The sequence below is a fragment of the Trichophyton verrucosum genome (genome assembly GCF_000151505.1).
Source record: "Trichophyton verrucosum HKI 0517 chromosome Unknown contig00020_1.f1.exp, whole genome shotgun sequence".
Classification (NCBI taxonomy): Eukaryota; Fungi; Ascomycota; class Eurotiomycetes; order Onygenales; family Arthrodermataceae; genus Trichophyton; species Trichophyton verrucosum.
The window spans coordinates 25,513-44,623 of record NW_003315621.1 but is presented as its reverse complement, the minus strand read 5'-3'; the positions used below and the strand labels follow the sequence as shown (position 1 = coordinate 44,623).

The following is a 19,111-nucleotide window of genomic DNA, read 5'->3' as shown; positions in this document are numbered from 1 at the left end:
AATCCTAGGGAAACCGGTGTCCGGCATCTTGCACCGACGGAGTGTGTCGTTCGCGTGAAGGCTGGCCCAGAGTAAGCAAGCCCCTTAGCCTTCTTTCCCCCTGCTTTTGTGGTCGTGTTTGATATTTCTAGAATCCAGTGACTGACGTTTCGAGAAGTCCCATCCGTTCGACCTGGCTAGGGGCAAGTAGGCTAGCAGCCAACCAGGAAACTATGAAAGAAATTGCGATTACTCGGCAACAATACCAGGAGTACGGTTCATCCTGGGCCTGGAAAAAGTTTACTGGATGAATATGTGACCGAAGGTATAATACTTGGAGTATTTAGATTAACATGTTCGAAGCCTATCCCCAGTCTCTGATTTTACGACTTTCTCGCGGTTGACCACCATCGGCAGCAGCCCAGAACATATGAAACGACCAAACGCCATTTAGTCAAGGTTCTGTTCTCAGGGTTGATTGGACAAACCACTCAATTCTGTCCTCCATGTCACATCATAACCTGGTAGATAACAGATCTCGTGCGCCGGCCCGGTGTGGGTAACAACGATAGGGGTGCACTGCTGCAAATTATGGCTGTTGCCTCCACAGGATGCACGCGATGCCAATTAGCATGGTTTCGCCCTATTTTAGCTGGTGGGTATGGAACTCTCCGCACTGTTATCGCAAGTCATGCTGGAAATTTTCCGATCCAACCTCTTTAGTCTATCAAACCCCAGTCTAGCTGCTGATAAGGAACTGGCGCCAGACCGTCAATTATCCACCCCCTCGATGCTGAGAATTGTGGCTGCTCTAGGATGGTATCTCCATGCATGTGACTGGAGGAACGAAACATGCACAGGACATGTCGTTAGCCAAAACTTGTTGGCCGTTCGCTACCATGGTTCAGCCAGGACGGGGTATTCTCTGACAGGTGTTCCTGAGACGCTGTTCCTGACCCCTTGTTAGACATGGAGCTGTATTTCCACCACACTGGTACGCAACCAACAGCAGTTGAAGTACATATAACCACTCGTTCAACCTTCAACATCTTACATAAAAATAACTTCGATGCTCCCACGGTAGTCCAGGGTTGCGACACGCCTATTCGGTGTTCAGGGGCAATTAGTGCAAAAGAAATATTTCTAGGGCGGCATACGAGGCCCAGCTTCGTTATCTAAATTCTGGCGCAAAACTACATTCAGCTCACGCCGCCCCTTGGTTTATTTGCAATCCGGCCGTGAATACATGCCAGACGCACTCCGTTCACAGTCCAGGAGATGTGTCGTGCATATTATATGGTACGTGATCTACCTGGTGCCTTTCACCGGTGTGGATCTTTTATCCCTCACAAAGCGTACCAAGTAAGGGTCCAACAAAGGTACGGAACGCTGCATCCATCCAGGCATCTCCGATCGCCGCTCGTTGCTCCATCGCACTGCCCCAGCATAGAGATCGATTGGCAGCGGCCCCAGCTGACAGGGGTAGACAGGCCTCCGCCATACAGATACATACAAGGCTCCTTTTCACATTCAAGGGAGGGACAGCGACCAACCAACCACCGAGCGGCGCCTTGGGATTCCATAAATAAACGAACTTTGATGCAGTCGAGTCAAGGCAGTTGGAGCCTAGCGAGCCTCACCCTCCTTGGGGCCCCCTCCTACGGTTCGTTTTGTCAGCCTAACGATGGCCGTCAGTGGCTTTCGGTCCTTCTCCAGACTCCGCTTTCCCCCAGATTTATACGACCGCAGATGCGCCCCAAGAGTTTTTACTCTTATATTTTATTGTTTCCCCCCACGTGAATGAGTCTTGCTTTGCGATTTTAATACCTCTTCTCACAAGACTCGTCGGATATTGTCGCTGAAATCTAGCATTCCTCCTACCAACGTCGTCGGTGCTCGTTTTGGTAGAATGAAACTGTTGCTGAATGTTGAACCCCAGAAAACGGCATTTGGTTGTCCAGAAATCACCCTATGTCGGTTCCTCAGTTGACTCGCGACCTCGAAGCTCCTCTGCAAGGCCTGGTGGATGATGCTGACCGGCTTGCAGAGTGGCCTGAGCTGGTCGGGTTAGAGGATCTATTGCTTGATAATGGCCAGCTACCATCTCACCGTGCGGATCGGCCATGTCCTCAGGAACTCCATGTGTTTCCCGATGATGTCTCTCCAGAGCTTCTTCAAATAATCAGTCAGCCGTTGGACACAGAACGGCCTCCCAAATCTGCAGGCCAACACAGTGAGAACGGAGGTGGACGGTCACCGCCACCACCGTCATCAACATATAGTCATGGTACAACCATGGGGGATGACCGGCACTCACTGCCGGTACGGACCCAGGCACCCGCTGTAAAGGATCACACTGGAGACCATCAGCTAGATCGATGCTTTTCACCCGAGTCCACTGCAACGGGAGCGACGTTTAGTCGTATGGGGGTCAAAGCAACGGGGGCACGAAGAACCTCAAACTTCGGCTCATGGAACGCAACAGTTTTCGGTAAGTGTTTTCTACATTCATCCTTACCGTCCCATCTCGTTCTTCATACTGTTTGACCAGTTACTAATCAGCTACCTGACCGTTTAGAGAATGTGCAAGCTGTTTTATTGAGTTACTCGACAAGAACCTAGTCCCTTTGGGGTGCGCGCACAAATACTGCTTATCGTGTTTCTCTGGCATGATAGAGACAGCTATGAATAACGAGAGCAAGTTCCCTCCAAAATGTTGCCTGGAAGATATACCGACAAAATTGATCCTACACAATGTGGACTCCCTACTTCGGGAGGAATACAAATTAAAAGTACAAGAGTATGCTATACCCCGAACTAGCAGATGGTATTGTCCATCACCAAGCTGTGGAAAATGGATTCCTCCAAAAAAGATCAAATTGGGCGCTCCGACACAGAAATGCCCGATATGCAAATGGTCGATATGTACTGCCTGTCAAAGGACGGCCCATCAGAGCAACGAACATTGTCCTCAAGCCCCTTATCCGGAAAGGGTAGATAGTATTGCCTCAAACGGCTGGAGACGCTGTTACAAATGCCAGGCAATGGTAGATCTAACTGCTGACTCCGGATTCGTGGTCTGTCACTGCGGTGCTGAATTTTGGTATGATACCCTCGTTGTTTGTTCTATGAAAATATCTAACTAAATGCATACAGCTGTTTCTGCGGCGCCAGGGGTGGGACCTGCGGCTGCATTCAACCTAATCAACATGGGACAAAACCTAAAGTGGAGCCTGACACCATAACACATCGTGAAAGGGCGCAGCCAGCCTCTGTAAATGCAGAAAACGAGCGCAGCGAGCGACGAGAAGTCGAGGAGCGATTGCGGAAAGAAAATACCCAAATTCACCCAGACGGCGATGGACAAAGAAGGCAAGATGACGGAAGACGCCGAGTTCAACACGACAAAGAAATGAAACGCCTTATATCGATAGCCAACCAAATCCAGAGGCTCCAGGCGGAGCTAGCTAAGATCAACAAGATTCAACAGTCTATGATCATCAACAGACATCAGGATAGCGCGCAGCAGATCCAGGTCGCAGCGGTCTCAAAACAGGTAGAATTCGACCAGACGCGGGTAAAGCTAGAAAAAGCCTATGAATCGAACTTTAAGCTTCGTAAAAGCGCCTTGGAGGCCAGTCAAAGCGCCACAAAGCTTGAACTCAGAACTCGCCAGGAGGAGGATGAAGATGATAATTTTGTTCAGATGCAACGCCATTTGAAGGGCAAGCCGAACAGAGAGGAAAGAGAAAAGGTAATACTCGACAAACTTAATGCATCACATAAGAGGGAACAAGATGCACTGGAAAAAACTCATAAGGAGGAGATGAGTGAACTGGAATACCACGGCAGTTTGGAATCCTCGGCGCTTCAGAGTGGCATCATGAAGAAGCTGGGGGATTTACAACGCGAGACAAACTATACTCTTTACGAGCTGAGTTCCACAGTAATCTCGGACCGTCGGTGGTTCAAGATTGCCGTTGAAAAACGTTATGGCCTCCTTGAAGAGCATAGGATGTTTTTGATCAATGGCCCCGACGCCATTAAGGACACAGTAACTTCCAGTAGCAGATATTCATCTGCAAACAACTCTAGCCACTCAGGCACAACATATTCAGTTACAAGTGGCAGAGAAACACCCCAATCGCCTCTATCGCCGCCCCCTGTTTTTACCGAATTTGGGTATAGACGTCGCGGCTCTGATGCTCGCAAGAGCGGAGCTACTATGGCTACGGGAAGTCGAGCGCGGAGTAGGTCAAGAAATGGGCTGGGGCGTGTTCCTAACCAGTCGCAGTTTGTGTATCGATAAATATCTAGGGGGCTAGACCTGGTGTCTTTTGCTGGAAGGGGGTTGGTGAACTAAGGCGCAGTTTTGTTTTTGTTATATATATATATATACCGTTATGCTATACCCTAATTGCTGTTCATTAGCTTATGCTATCTCTTTCTCCAGTCTACAGTGGCCTTCTACTCTGCAGAATTGTCTTCGCTAATATTCAGCTGTTCACGGTACCTAATCCTGTTAAGCCCTAAAAGACCCGGAGCCGTATATTTGCACTAAACCCCCTGTATCAAAAAATGGCAAATATATATATATTGAATACTTTCACTGAGGTTCTATTTTCTCCCTAATCTGACTTGTACATAGCATGGAGTATCTATTTTCGTCGTAAATTACAAACCCCAACAGCTGCTTCACACCATCACTTAACTGTTTGACGGCATTAGATGCTTAATCAATAATCGTAAAAACCCTTTCCAGCCTTCTTGCCCACCCAGCCGGCATCAACCATTCTCTTTAGTAGGCCAGCAGGTCTGTACTTGCTGTCCCCAGTCTCCTGGTGTAGAACGTTCATGATGGCCAAGCAGGTGTCAATGCCAATGAAATCGGCAAGAGTCAATGGACCCATGGGGACGTTAGTTCCATATTTCATGATGCTGTCAATATCCTCTCTGGTACCAATTCCATTTTCTAAGCAGCTAATTGCCTCATTGATATAAGGCATGAGGATACGATTGGCCAAGAAGCCAGGGGAGTCTGTCGATCGGGCGGCAATTTTACCCATACGCTTCATCAACTCAAGAGAAGTGTCAATGGTATCCTGAGAAGTCTGCAGTCCAGTGATGATCTCTACACCCTTCTGAACGGGAACTGGGTTCATGAAGTGAGTGGAAATAACTCGGGATGGGCCAGAAAGATCCTTGGGATCCTCGGTGGTTGCTGCGGCAATTCGAGTGATCGAGATGGAGGATGTGTTGGTAGCAAGGATGGCGTGGGCTGGGGCTATCTTAACGAGCTTGGAGAAGATAGAGGTCTTAAGATCTGGGATTTCGGGTACAGCCTCAATAATGAAGTCGGAGCTTGAGAGATCTTCGAGTTTTGTGGTAGGGGTGAGCATTGAGCGGACTTTATCGGCAGTTTCTTGTGTAATGCGCTCTTTTGCAACATCCTTGGCAAGCAGTTTCTCTACACTCCCATCAATACAAAGTCTATTTTGTCTAATTTGTGGAGGTGGTTTTCGGGCGATTCTCACCGGCGAATTTGAGTCCTTTGTCGAGGGAAGCTTGGGAGTTGTCAACCAGAGTGACAGGGATGTTTGCCTTTTGCGCAGCAACCAAAGCAATTCCCAATCCCTACGCAGAGTAGGCATTAGCGATAAGGCGTACTAATTGTAAAGTAAAGCTGCTATTAATCAATTGCCCTTACCATCTGCCCGGCACCAATGACTCCTACGCTGTTGACTTCGGCGGCCACCTGTGCGGCAGGAGTTGAGCTAAAGGCACGAGCCCCGCCAATTGACCGAGTGGTCGCCAACAGGCGCCCTGCGACCGCACTTCGGAACATTATGGCTACTGTAATGTATTGAAAAAAAGACAATATATGAGCGAATCAAGCCAGGATAATGACGAGAAGTTGGTGGTTTTCTTGAGTTGTTCAGGTCGAAGAAGTCGTTTTGGAGAAGCTTCACGTGGCTTTGAGCCTCGGCGACGTCACTTTCCCGGCCTGCGGCTATTTTCGGCACTGACGGGACATAGTTTAGCCGCCTCCGAGACGCGTGCCGCCTAGGTTTGACGCGTCTGCGCGTTTGGCGTTTAATTGAACTGGAGAAATCAGCAGTGACGGACGGTAAATATAGGACAGAACGATGACATTAAATCCTCATTTGCGGGCCAAGGCGATGGCATGTTAACAACGAAATGCCACGTATAATTCATTGAATTTCTACCTTCTCTAAAATAATGGACGGTGAGCCATTTGTAGCGCAGCCGGGCGACCAGGTGGTTGACCCCGAAGTGCGTTCATTCATCTACGGCTTGGTTACGGCGGTATGACACCCTGCTTCTATAGCGAGACTATGTTAAACATGCCAGTACTGACTATCTCATTGTAGCTCGGTGGCTCCGCGAACGACGAAGCCGGACGATATATACTTGGAGACGATGCCCTGGGTTGTCTGCGTGACCTTAAAAAATGGCTGCGGTTCTACGACGAGAAATTGAACCGGCTAGATGTTTCGAGATGCATTGCTGAGAGTAATCTTGTCAACGGGGACTTAGTACCAATCTTAGCTCTATGGGATGAAGTCAAGCCGACCGACAAGTACAAGTCAAGGATAACTTTGGCGTGCTGTGAGCCACCATCTGGTTCATTCAATTTTGGGGCGTGGCTAATATCTGATTAGTAGAGCTCCTCGTACCGTTGACATGGCCGGTCGAAATACACAGCGAGATGACTGTTAATCACCACAGGCACACTCCTTATCTACAGCATGCCCAAGTCTCTTATAAAACAGGAATACTGGCTCACCCCTCTAACTCAATTCTCCGGTCGATTATTCGCATAGGTCTCCCAAGTATAACTACCCCCCGGGAAGAAAGATCATCCCGAGATGAAGGCATTTTAAAACTTGTTCTATATCTGTTTAGAAATGTGGTGATTCTAGGCGCGACTCCAAATCTAGCCGTTGAGGGAGATGAAGATGAGGCCTCGAGGTCAATGACAATCAATGCATTCCATGACCAAGATGTCTTTGCCCTGATTCTTACATTATGTTCAAACATCGGAGAAGAGTTTACCTTCCAGGACGTTATTCTCCTCGAGATATTATTTCATCTTGTCAAGGGTGTTGACGTGCGACAGATATTTATGGATGATAACCAACGGAGTGCAACGCGCAAGGATGAGCTGAAGGGACTGATGGCTGCAGAAAGCAATTTAAATCGTGATCGCTTAAAGAATGCCCCTACCCGTCATGGTAGGTTTGGGACCATGATTTGGGTAAAACGAGACGCAGCGAAAGTGTCCTCTGTATCAGGCCAAGACGTTCTGCTTAATGACCAAGCGGCCTTTGATAAAATGGATAAAACAAAAAAGTGGAACAAACCGAGAGGAAGACGGCCAGTGATTGATGAAACGTCAAACAATTTCAATGTGCAAGTTCACTTGACCTCGTCGGCCCTCAACTATCTTCGACTTTTTGTTGAGGAGTTTCTTGATTCAGGATTCAATCCCTTGATGACTAGTATACGAAAAGCTATGGAACGAGAGTCCGATCGTTTGAGTGAATCTTCGTCTCGCCATTTCTTTTTCGTCAGCTCTTGGTTTTTAAGCGCTGAACGTGCGCGGCGCGAACAACAAGAGAAGGCTCGCCGAAATGCCACTGGTTCCGCGAGGGATATTGACCCTGACAGCTTTGCTTTAGTAGCAAGTGTTTTAAACCAGGAAACTTTTATTGCCCTGAATCGATATATGCAAGCTAGCCTTGACAACAAAGAGTGGCAGGATCTCAGTGCTGGAATGCTGTCTTTCACACAGACATTGCTTACGGTTCAAGAGATGAGCAAATCTTCTCTTGAGGAGGATCAAGAAATTGCTGAAAATATCCTCAGCCGCATTTTCTATGAAGAATCAACACATGATAGAATATTGTCTACCCTCCGAGGTTATAAAGGACAAGGATTTTGGTATCTTGATGCCTGCACAGAGCTTGCTCATGTCTTCCTACGCATGCTAGAGCAATATTCGAAGCAAAACGTGGACATGCAAGTCCGTTCTAAGCGAATATCAAGGCGGAAGAAGAAGGCACAAAACAAGGCTCAGGGAAACCAGGAGGACCAGGAGGGCGAATTTGATAACTCGGAAGATGAAGAAGAAAAAGACAGAGCAGAAGCTGTTCGAAACGTTGCAGAGAGATCGTTTGATTTCAAGAGGTTTTGTAATAAATTTTGCACTCAGAACTCGGTCAACACGTTTGTTGCCCTGACGTCCTACTATCGCGACTTGAATACCGAACAGCTGAAACGAGCACACCGATTCTTCTACAGAGTTGCATTTAAACAAGAATTGAGTGTGCTACTATTTAGGTTGGACATAATCGCCCTTTTTACTAGGATGATTAAGGGACCGGAAGGGCTACTGTCGTCAAGCCCAGCGTTCGGAGAATGGGAGGAACTTGTTCGTCAAATTCTAAAAAAGATGTTCAAAAAGATTGATGAGCGGCCAGAGCTCATCACGGAACTACTGTTCAGCAAGATTCCTGCCACAGTACACTATTTGGAATATGGCCAAGAGAAGCAAACTGTGTCAGTAGCATCCCGACCCGCTGCAGAACTGGAAGTGAAGCAAAATTATACTAGGACCGCCGATGAAAAGATCCGAATCGTTGTGTCTGTCTTGGTTGCAGATAACTGCGAGGAATTGGTTCGGTGGTTATGTGAGGTCCTTGATAATGCCCTCAAGGATAGGAAGAGCTGGGATCTCGCAGATCTAGCACGGGGAATACAAGATGCTGCTGACATTGCAGATATCGCACCTAGCACACCCACAATAGGTATGGTTGTACGCAGCTTACCTTGAATTTACCCTATGCTAACATCATTATAGAAGTCTCTGCCCCTGACGAGAAACGCAAAACGGCCTTGTTCAAAAATGGCCGCTTACGTCTTCTTTTCACACTAGCCGGCCTAGAATTGGTGGGCGAAGATGTACTGGGCACCCCCTGGAGCATCCCAGGCTCTATTCCATCTACAGAACTTGAGGAGACGCGCAACTCCATTCAGAAACATTGTGACGATCCAGCCACTGAGATTGACGGTGTTGACCCTCACAAACTCATACTTCGGAAACGCATAGCTGCCAAATCCATGAATGACGAGGCTACAACCCAGGTTAACTTTGGCAATGATTCCGAGGGAGAGGATCTGGGGCTTGATGAAATCCTCTTCCCTCCAAACCCCCGATCAAAGTCAAAAGCATTGAAGGAACTGAAGCAGAAAAGGCGTAAGAAGACAGACGCTGATGAGGACAACCAGCTAGATGAGGAGACTTTGAATGCTCGACGACTTGCTCGTGAACAGAATGCGCTGGAACGACAGAGGAAAATCAAAAGCAGTCTCTTTGTCAATGCCAGTGATGATGAAACTGATGACGAAGCCGATCAAGAATTCTTTGCTCGAGAGGCGGAACGACGCAAGAGGCAGGCTCAGCTTGTGGAGGAGGCAATGAATATCGATGGTCTAGGTAGCACTGTGCTGGGCGATGGTACCAAGAAGGCAACAAGTGGGAAACGAAAACAAGCCATCTCAAGTGAGAGTGATGGGGAAGACATAGGTACTAGTCAGAGGAAGCGTGCAAGGAGTGAAGATCTAGGTTCTGGAAACGAAGAGGAGGATGAATTAGGTGCTCCTCCTAGACGCAAGGTGCAGACGCCGCCCACGTCTACGGAGGACGACCTCATACTTGATGTGGGAGAGAAAGCATCCGCTCCCGATTTCCAGTGGGCATCAACTGCAGTTGATAGGCCATCGAAACCTACGGCCACAAATAAACAAAACATTGATGACGATGACGAAGATGATGAACCCGTCACGACGACACGACCACGACGGCCGAAGATGATGGCTGGCTTTGTGGTTGACAGCGATTCTGAGTAAACGGTTTTGGTTAATGACTTTGATATAATAATATACCTATCTATGCTGCATTGCTAGCCCGGCATTTCGGGACTTTTTAACTTTCGGCTCCCCTCAAGTCGACACGCCCTGTTTTTGCTCCGCCAACAGATACGAGAAATGACAACAATATTACCAATCAACGACATTCGCTGTCTGCATATAAATTCGACCGTTATCAGGAAAAATAGTCTTTTTCGTCTCTGTGGTATATGTCTTTAACGGGCAATTGTCAAGATGTCCGCCTCATTGCAGTACGTGACATTGGATGTGTTTACCAGCAAGCGGTTCAAGGGCAACTCCTTGGCCGTCGTCTTCCTATCTGACTCCAATCCAATTACTCAGGAGCAGAAGCAGACGCTAGCCACTGAATTCAACTATTCAGAGACGATCTTCTTTCATCCAGGGAACTCTGACCCTGGCCAGCCCCGGAAAATAGACATCTTCACAACCGAACAGGAGCTTCCGTTTGCCGGTCATCCAACAATCGGCGCTGCGTCGTGGCTGCTCGTTCACTCAAAGGATAAAGCTTCTAGCGGACAAGTGGGCGAATCAACCTCACTCACGACTAAGGCTGGAAATATACCAATTTCTCTGGTGCCAGAGAATCCAAGCCAAGTGTCTGCTTCCATCCCGCACAATGTGCGTATTCATTCTACCAGAATGGCACTGTCAGAACTCCTGAGGCTCCATCCAAGCCTGGGATCTTCGCTGGACGCTCAAGCGTACCAAGCCGGGTTCCCAGTCGTGTCTGTGGTCAAGGGGATGACAGCGGTACACGTCCACCTCCCCAGCCTCGAAGTCCTGGCTCAGGTCACAACAGCCACGGAGTCCATCCCAGCCAAGGGAATAGCAGCCGGCGGTTATTTGGATGAGGGCTGGGATGTCGAGGGCCATGTTTCGGTCTATTTCTACGTTCGGGACGTCTGGGATGAGGAGCTCCAGAAGAAAGTCATTCGATCCAGGATGATGGCAGGAAACCTGGAGGATGCCGCTACCGGCAGTGCTGCGAGTGGACTAGCTTCCTATCTCACCCTGACAGATCCCGAGATCCTTGCAAAGGGCAAGGAAACCTACACCATTATCCAAGGTGTTGAGATGGGAAAGAGAAGCGAGATAGGGCTCCAAGTTACCCTTAAGGACAGCAAGAAGGAGATTGAGACTGTCCATCTCCGGGGGAGCGCGGTGAAAGTGGCTGAAGGAACAATCATGACATGCAGTGAATAGATCAAAGGGAGGCAATATTAAACGCACTTCCAGAAGGGCTAAACTGGTCTGATAGGCAAAAACGATGGATATTTCCTTCCTAGTGACAATAGCTATGACTAGCTATGGCCAAACTAGATAGCCAGCACCAGCTAGCCCTACTTCTTTTTTATATACAATACAATCCGCTCTTCTGCGTCCTGCATGCTTATGTCGTGCCACAATACAGCGTCCTGTCTTTCTCTTCCTGTCCTAATTAGGAACTGATATAAAAAACTTCTCTTCTTTCTTTCTTCCACCTTCCTCTCACTAATAACAACCTTCTTCTTCACAGTCCTACCTCTGCAGTACTTCTGTTTTGTTGACTTGAGCATACCAGGCCTTGAAGGGGCCTTTATCCCTCCAGACAAAGCAACCAGGATAAGGGGCAAGATGCCTCGTGCTCGGTATATGCGGGAGACCCCGTCCCCTGCTTCATCGCGTCCTCTGCTTCAGGGAGATAAGGACGCGGGAAAGTCTGGCAGGAAATCATCCTTAACGAACTCATTCCATCACTTTGCTCGAGCTGCGTTCCAGCCACTGATCCGTCGTCAGCCAGACGAAGCAGAAGGTGATGTGAAGCCCATCGTTGCTGGCGCGGCAGCATCCCGAGCAGCTACTAGGAGTAGCTCACTTCCGGTCCGTTCCCAGGGCACTCTTAACTCGAAACAATCCTTTGGATTCCAGCCTGCTGGAGTGAAGTCTCCTGAGCCCCCTTTACCTCCGCTACCAAAGTACTTGGCTCGTGGAACGACTTCCAACATCCCAAAGCCAGTCCAGCCTGCTGCTAATACTACTCTGCGCTGGCCATTGTCAGACGATGATAAGAAGGAGAATTGTGCACCTTCTGAGCCAGGCGTAAAGCCTTTCATTGGGTATCAGGACTTGAAGGCCTTGCGGGGAGCTGCTAATGTGAAAGGAAAAGAAGCCAAGGGCCACGAGACCCCTTTGAATCCTTCACCTGATTCTGATACCTCGTCTCAGGCCACAGTCAAGGCAACTTACGGGCCTGGTCTTCTGCTCCCCAAGTCTGCTGCCCGCTACTTCCCATGGCCGGAGAGTATCGCAGCCCAAAAGGCGGCCGGCCGTTCACTCTATGCACTTGCTGATGATGAAGGATACAACGAGAATACCACGCAAATGCCACAGGAAATGCAGAGAACAATCGATGAGTGCGAAAAGGGGTCCGTTGAAGCATTCAGCCGCAAGCCTAATCTCGTTCGTCCACGCCAACTCCCTAAGAGCAAGACTATGGGGGCCATTCATCAAAAGTCAGATTTCGAGCCTGAGCCTCCAATGTACCCAATTCGTGAAGGAGCCCAGTGTTACTGCGAGGATCCTCATGCAGACACCTTGTCTGTTGATAAGTTCGGGCGTGTTTCTCAGCGCAGCGCCTCCATCGAAACCCCAGCTTCCAGTGACACCATTGATATCAAAGTAGTAAGTACAACCACCTTCACTGGTATCTTCCTATAACCCCCATTCACAAGCTGACACGGAAATTTCATTTGAAAAAAGGTCAAAATCGCGAAGCCATACGGTTACTGGCTCGGAAGACTCGTCACCTTGACAAACAGTTTCCGCTACGAAGGAGCGTTCAACAAGCCTGATCCTTTCACTGGGTATGGGATCCCAGGCAACACCCTCGAAGGAAAAGCTTCCATGTCCGTCAACCTGGAAGATTACCATATCAAGCGCGCCTTCATGGTCTTGGAGAGAGCCTGTCTCACGTCTGAAGCGAGTGCCAGCTTGGCCGAATTCAAAGAAGCCTACTCCAGACGTTTTGGGCGTAAATTCTCCCAGCGTTTTGCCACGGAGATTGAGAAGGGCTGCCCAAAGTCCGAAAAGGCTGGTGGAAAGGGCGAAGCCGGTGTCATGGATATTCTTCGCTCTGTCAGAAAGAGCTTCGGCTAGGTATCTTCCCAAACACACGAAAACACGGCTACCACATCCAAGCGGTGCCGCATCTGATGCTTTGTGAATTCAAAGTCCTGCTTCATATTTTACCCCCCTGAACGTTCGAAGATATTGTGACGAATTGATGATTTGCGAGAAATAACAATGATAACAAAGAGAGAGAAAAGGATGAAAAGGCAAAAAAGAAAAAGAAAAAAAAAGGGAGGAAAGAAGGGAGGATGGTTAAAAGGGACGTGACTTAGTTATCCCTGCTCCAGGTAGTTATTCAAATAATACGTTGTACATCAGTGTCTTCCACCCAACCGTGCGCCGTTGTAAAGCAGATGCTTACCCAAGTTTTCTCCATTAAAAAAAATATCATGAGAAGTAAGCCATGCTAGCTTTTAATAACCGTCCATTTTAACCCCTTGACGCCGCTCTGCTACGTAGGAACGCAGCAACCTGTTCATGTCTGGTAACAAAAAACATCCTCCTTGAATCAGATTTCCAAACCAAGACACCGATTTCTTCGGCATACTTGCAAGGAGCTTCGAATTCCGCAAAGGTGTCGAACTCCTTGAAAAGAAATCCTGATGTTGCTTTGATTCGATCTCGTTCCAGCTGCCAAAGCCGTATTTGGTCGACAACAGTAGGTGGCAAGACCGAAGAAGAAACGTTTGACGTAGATTTTTTCGTCTTACGCATCTGTGGATGGGCATGAGTGGTGAGATACGATATAATCTGATCAGCCGTGATACCCATTTCAATGGCTCGGCGGACGGATTGACGGGTTATTTTGCCGGTAATAAGATTCGGAAATCGGAATTTTAGAGTGGTAAAGAGGGAGATGAGAGATATCTGTAGAGGTGATGATGTGTATGCGTATAAACGGTAGTTTGTTTCAACAATAATGAATCCGGTGCCTGCATCACCGGACGTTGTAGTACCTGCAGTTGTGGTCGGGACCGCAGGTTCTCCTGATATTGGGCCTGACATGGCCAAAGAGTCAGAAGTAAGTGTAGTAGCCAGCCGGGTAGGGTAGAATCGGGTGGACCCAGAAGCAGGCGTATGTTGGTAGACAATGCCAAAATCAGTGAGATCGGCAAGTGTTCGAAGCTGTGTGGGAGTGAGGTCCTTTTTCTCATAAGACTGGCCGAGCTCAAGGCTACTAAGCAAGAAAACGAACGAGAGAACCTCGACGCTTTCCATCCCTATAGCCTCTGCGTTCTCGACGTAGAGGATGAGTATATGCCAGACCTGGGTATTGACGTCTTGTAGAACAAAGGCGAATCCTTCTTTCGTAATTTCAACTCTCCGATCTCGGACTTCCACCAGATGGCAGGCCTGAAGAAGCTGCTTCACCCCTTTGCTGAGAGTGATGGTTTCCCGTCCTCCGCTTAACGAGCTCATCCCAACCATGTACCCAAGCACAGCCTCCCATTGCTGTCTTGCATATTCGTCTAAATCCGCGACGGAGACCGGATACTTGTCGGGAGTCACTGATATAACTCCAAACGAGCCCTGTTGGTCTTCTCCCATGAGAGCTTGCCGCAAAGAAGTGGAAAACGGTTCGGTGACCATGTAGGCACGAACATGGTTCGAGGTCGTTGTGCTCGATAGGATATGTAGACGGCCCAGTATTGAAAGCGAGTTGTCTCTTTCACTATTGCGATAACAATCATTAGCAGGAGTCCCGGTTCATTCTCTGCATGCAAGTTTCGTATATACCGTCTACTGTCCGATCTCACCCATAGCTCTAGCTCAGTTGCTGGAAGAGGATCTTTAAGGTATAGCAGTGCCATAACGAAGCATTTTGCTAGCAATACTGTTAGTAGACATCACCAAAATCCCCTGAACTGAGCCATACCGAGGTGTGGGAGCATCCTTCGAAATATTGCGAGAGCTGTCGATGGCTGCTGGTAGAGCTTGAGGAATGTGGTGCCTGGACGGCCCTCCAGATACTCCAACGGGCGAAAAGGCACAGCTGCCATCTTGTACAGCTAGACAGACAAACGTCCTGCCGTACAGACACAGACCGACTTATCTATCGATCATTATAATCCTGCCCCGGCCAGAAAAACGATGAACGACGGTCAAGCCGTAAAATGAAAGAAATAAGCTAAAAGGCGGCTCTGCGGGTGATGATTACGTAACACAAATAGACATTTGATGCCGCCAACCACATTCTTCGAGTCTTCGGACGAATGGAGAGAAAACAGGTGACATGCCTGGCAAAATACTGGGAATATCCTGTATGGATCCTAGACAAAAAACCTCCTTGCTAGCATACTCAAATGCGGCTTCTTTATACAAAGTGAGTGCTGTAGTTATATGCTTTGCTTCATCCAGGCCTACTTTATATCTAATGAAGAAATATCTAATAAGAGAAATGGAAAGTTACAATAAATCAGCAATGGGATTGATTAAAATGGTAACACATTTGACAGGTAAAGTGAGAGGTTGGTATCTATTGGTTGATATACGTAAAAATGCAAGACTGTTGGAACTGTGGATATATATTGAGATCATGGGGTGCATTAATATATAGAGTATAGAGGAAGGCTCGCTGAGTCTTTCGAAAGTCAATTCTAGCGAATATAACGCTCATTAAATATCGAGTTATAGTCGCCTAAAAAGGAGTAAAAGGAAAACATATATGCTCTGAACAATCGCTGCAAAGTTGATCCTTGATATAAAGGGATCATATTATTAGACAGAGTGTGAATTGGCCTCTGGGATCTTGTGCTCAACACTGCTCTCCCGGTCTGGAGACAGACGCGCTGCACCCTCAGCAGACTTCTCGTTTGACTCGGCCATCTCGCTGGCGATGTCCTGGGCTTCCCGTACGGACACGGACTGGATGAAATCCTTCTGCACCTTGACGGGTACGAGGTAGTCCAGCGCTATTGAGACGGTAAATGCTGGAAGATAGGGTCAGTAAGTCGGATATTCTCATGACTTCTCATGGGAAGGTAGAGGAGCGTTAACTTACGAATGAAGAAGCCGGTTATGGAGGCAATGTAATAGAGGTGAGATGCACCAGCCGTGACAGGGAGCTTTGGATTCACAGAGTGGACCATGCCAGGCATGTGAGGAGTGACTCCGACAAGCCACTAAGCGGATACGTCAGTATAAGGAAGATAAAAGCAGAATAAAATTTGGCTCCTAGGGAGTGTCTTACCGCAAGGACGGTCCTCCAGTTCACACCAAAGTCATACCAGTATATAGACTGCTTTCCAGTAATGTAAAGTTCCGGTACCTTGAGTCTTCGTTTTTGGATGACAAAATAATGGGCAGCGGCAATTCCGACGAAAGGCTGTAGGAAGACGACGTAGGAAGACAGCACTGAGATGAAAACAAGAGCTCCGCTCAATAGGTACCACGGGTTGATCACGGTGCCCAGAATGGCAGTCAGGGCTTGGCCACGTCGGATGTTGATGTATTTGGGGAGCAAGGCAGACATATCGGTGCCTCCACAGAAGGAGTTGCCCGAGATATTGAGAACGAGTTGTGTGATTCCAAACACAAAGGCACAGAAGAAGACGCCGACACGGGTCTTGGAGCTGGGGTCAGCGTCCTGAATGGCCATCAACAGGCTGGCGACACTCCATAGAGCAGCTCCGTAGCGCTTCTGAGTTGCCGCAATGGTCAGCATGCCAATCACGTTCGCTATCCATGCGGGGAATGCGCCCATTCCCTGAGACCAGATTCCGTCAGACCGTTTTCTGGCGAATCGAGCGTAGTCACCGATGCTGAGGGTGCCGGCAGTGATACTGGACATGGTCGAGCCGATGCCGAGGACGAACATCCAGCCGGCATCACTGCCGCTAAGTTTGTTTGTGCTATCGAGAATTTCTCCGAATCCCTGTGGGCCCTTTGTGCCGCCAGCCCATGACACGAGGACGAGCTGGCAGATAAAGCCGCCGATGGCACCGACGTGCAGCATGTATCGTAGCCGGCCTGGGCCGAGGATCAAGAACGGGACCTGGATGAGGGAGAAGACGATGAATCCGACGAACATGGGCAGCGTCATGCCGGTGCTAGCGGGAATGGTGTTGGGTATTTTGTCGATGCTGGGCCAGATTGCGCGGATGCAGACGTATGCCATCTGTCCACCCTGCCATGACTGTACGCCGAACCAGACAATCGAGAGCAATATGCGGTTTAGAACGACAAATGCAGATCCATAGAAGCCTGGAGAGAAGAAAGATAGAGAGTCAGAAAAAGGAGCTGATCACTCTGGCCGTAGAGTTGCACTACTCACCCCAGCTAATGCGCATAGCAACCGGGAATGAGATCTGGTATTCGAGCCCAGGATAGCTGGTGATGATGATGAGCAGAGAAGCCAGTATATGGCCAATCAGGGTCGCAACCGTTGTCTGCCACCAGTTGAGGCCTGTTGCGAGCAGTGCAGAGCCCTGCCGTAAAGAAGAGCAACAACCGTTAGTTAACTAACTGAAAATCTCCTGTCGATCAAGTCAAAGCGAAAAGAGGTCCGCTCACCAGCTGGAAATTGGTGATATTGAAAGCACCAACGCACCAGAACGAGAAGTACTCATACCAGCCTAGGGCAAACGGTTAGTCCCGTCCTTCCATCGGGCTCAAAACAGGGTCAGGGCTGGCCTGATTGAACGTACTCCATGTGCGCCGGGCCTTTTCGATGGGCTTGATATCGTTGTTCAGCAGCCATGTCGGGCGAGGCTGCCCAGGCGGATGGGGGACTTCCAGTCGCTGCAGGAAAGAAGACGACACCATCTTTACATCGAGCGCTCTCTGTGTCTCTCAGTGGGTCGAAGGGAGGCGCCTGGCGAGAGAGAGAGAGAGAGAAAAAGACGAAACCCGTCCCTGGGGGCAGTGGCCGGTCGCTGTATATTTATATATAACTTTTTTCCTCTCCTCCCGGCGGTCCTCTTTTGTGTTAAACCCTCGTACTTAGCACACCACAGCAAGCAGGGGAGGCAGTACCACCAACCAGCTTTTCCAGCAGCCCACAGCAGGTAGCGTGGAATCTTAACTCAGAGTACAATGCCCTGCAGAAGCCTCGGGCTCCATAGTTCGATTTTTAGCTTACAGTTCCCGCGGCACGGAAGCCACCGACATGGGGGAGAAGCAGCAGAGAAGACGAGCGAGCCCTTTTCTGTCCCGCAGGAGGCCAATCGCAGGCTGTACTAGTTGTGCTTCCTCAAGAGTCTCGAAGGGCGCATGTACATAAGTAACTACCGCCCGTCCGATGAGCTGCTCCATGACGTCTGGCCAGGCCTTTTGCTCCAGTCCGTGAAGTTGGCTGCTTGATTCTGCGGCCTCAAAAGCAGCCCTCCCCCCCAAGCTCGCTAACTACTGCTAGTTATATCAGCGCCTGCTATAGCCAGAACAGTCCTTGTGTCTCGCCCGCCCGAGGTCCGTAAGATAAGCAACAACAAGCTGGACGGCTCTACAGCTAGTTATGTAGCAAACAGCCTGTGCAAGTCCGAACGGTGGCTAAAGAGTTAGGCTGCTTGGCCGTCTTCTCCCGTCGACAGGGGGGCTTCTTCCTGGCCGCCAAAGGAGAGGCAGAGGGAAGCCTAGATCGGCGGCTGGCCGTGTTTCCAGTCTGCTGTCTTCGTGTTTCGTCTTCGCAGGCTGTGACAGCTTCGTGACTGTGTCTATCGCTCGTCTGTCTGTCTCTCTGTGGTCAGTACGGAGTACTCTGTACTCTGTAAGTATCAATCCATAAATGCAGCCAACATGGGGGCGTCTCCGAGGCTAGCGCCGGTGAGAGAGACCGCTAAATTTAAGACAAGAGGGCTATGGGGTGCAGACGCATGCACGAACGAGCAAGCAGACAGCAAGCATATATGCAGCCTGGGGCCAGAGTACAGCAGAAGACGCAGAGCAGCGCAAGACGTCCTCGTCCTCGTCCTCGTCTTCGTCTTCGTCTTCCCCCTTGCCGGCCGCCTTTTAAACTCGACCGCGAGAAGGAGGCTTAGTCAGCGATATTAAGATGTCCGACGAGGTGCATAAAAGCGACGACATGGGCCTGTCTACGCCGTACTTACGCCGT

At 49.1% G+C, this 19,111-nt stretch overlaps 7 protein-coding genes across 7 annotated transcripts; 4 read left to right on the top strand and 3 right to left on the bottom strand.

Moving 5' to 3' along the window:
* Nucleotides 1-1,950: 1,950 nt before the first annotated feature.
* Nucleotides 1,951-4,288, top strand: TRV_00277 (uncharacterized protein; the record flags this gene model as incomplete). The annotated part of the gene is made up of 3 exons (XM_003025469.1): nucleotides 1,951-2,470; nucleotides 2,656-3,098; nucleotides 3,245-4,288. 3 exons carry the CDS (start codon nucleotides 1,951-1,953, stop codon nucleotides 4,286-4,288), a joined length of 2,007 nt encoding a protein of 668 aa, XP_003025515.1.
* Nucleotides 4,289-4,715: 427 nt separating this feature from the next.
* Nucleotides 4,716-5,824, bottom strand: TRV_00276 (3-hydroxyacyl-CoA dehydrogenase, putative; the record flags this gene model as incomplete). Its single annotated transcript, XM_003025468.1, has 3 exons — nucleotides 4,716-5,446; nucleotides 5,514-5,613; nucleotides 5,687-5,824. The coding sequence occupies 3 exons, from the start codon at nucleotides 5,822-5,824 to the stop codon at nucleotides 4,716-4,718; spliced, it is 969 nt and encodes a 322-aa protein (XP_003025514.1).
* Nucleotides 5,825-6,709: 885 nt separating this feature from the next.
* On the top strand, nucleotides 6,710-9,912 carry TRV_00275 (uncharacterized protein; the record flags this gene model as incomplete). Its single annotated transcript, XM_003025467.1, has 2 exons — nucleotides 6,710-8,810; nucleotides 8,864-9,912. The coding sequence occupies 2 exons, from the start codon at nucleotides 6,710-6,712 to the stop codon at nucleotides 9,910-9,912; spliced, it is 3,150 nt and encodes a 1,049-aa protein (XP_003025513.1).
* A 255-nt stretch (nucleotides 9,913-10,167) lies between these two features.
* Nucleotides 10,168-11,157, top strand: TRV_00274 (uncharacterized protein; the record flags this gene model as incomplete). The annotated part of the gene is made up of 1 exon (XM_003025466.1): nucleotides 10,168-11,157. One exon carries the CDS (start codon nucleotides 10,168-10,170, stop codon nucleotides 11,155-11,157), a length of 990 nt encoding a protein of 329 aa, XP_003025512.1.
* Nucleotides 11,158-11,568: 411 nt separating this feature from the next.
* On the top strand, nucleotides 11,569-13,089 carry TRV_00273 (uncharacterized protein; the record flags this gene model as incomplete). Its single annotated transcript, XM_003025465.1, has 2 exons — nucleotides 11,569-12,615; nucleotides 12,694-13,089. The coding sequence occupies 2 exons, from the start codon at nucleotides 11,569-11,571 to the stop codon at nucleotides 13,087-13,089; spliced, it is 1,443 nt and encodes a 480-aa protein (XP_003025511.1).
* Nucleotides 13,090-13,491: 402 nt separating this feature from the next.
* TRV_00272 (uncharacterized protein) lies at nucleotides 13,492-14,652 on the bottom strand (the record flags this gene model as incomplete). The annotated part of the gene is made up of 1 exon (XM_003025464.1): nucleotides 13,492-14,652. The coding sequence occupies one exon, from the start codon at nucleotides 14,650-14,652 to the stop codon at nucleotides 13,492-13,494; it is 1,161 nt and encodes a 386-aa protein (XP_003025510.1).
* Nucleotides 14,653-15,780: 1,128 nt separating this feature from the next.
* On the bottom strand, nucleotides 15,781-17,826 carry TRV_00271 (uncharacterized protein; the record flags this gene model as incomplete). Its single annotated transcript, XM_003025463.1, has 6 exons — nucleotides 15,781-15,974; nucleotides 16,064-16,184; nucleotides 16,253-17,301; nucleotides 17,336-17,489; nucleotides 17,575-17,636; nucleotides 17,709-17,826. 6 exons carry the CDS (start codon nucleotides 17,824-17,826, stop codon nucleotides 15,781-15,783), a joined length of 1,698 nt encoding a protein of 565 aa, XP_003025509.1.
* Between the last annotated feature and the right edge of the window lie 1,285 nt (nucleotides 17,827-19,111).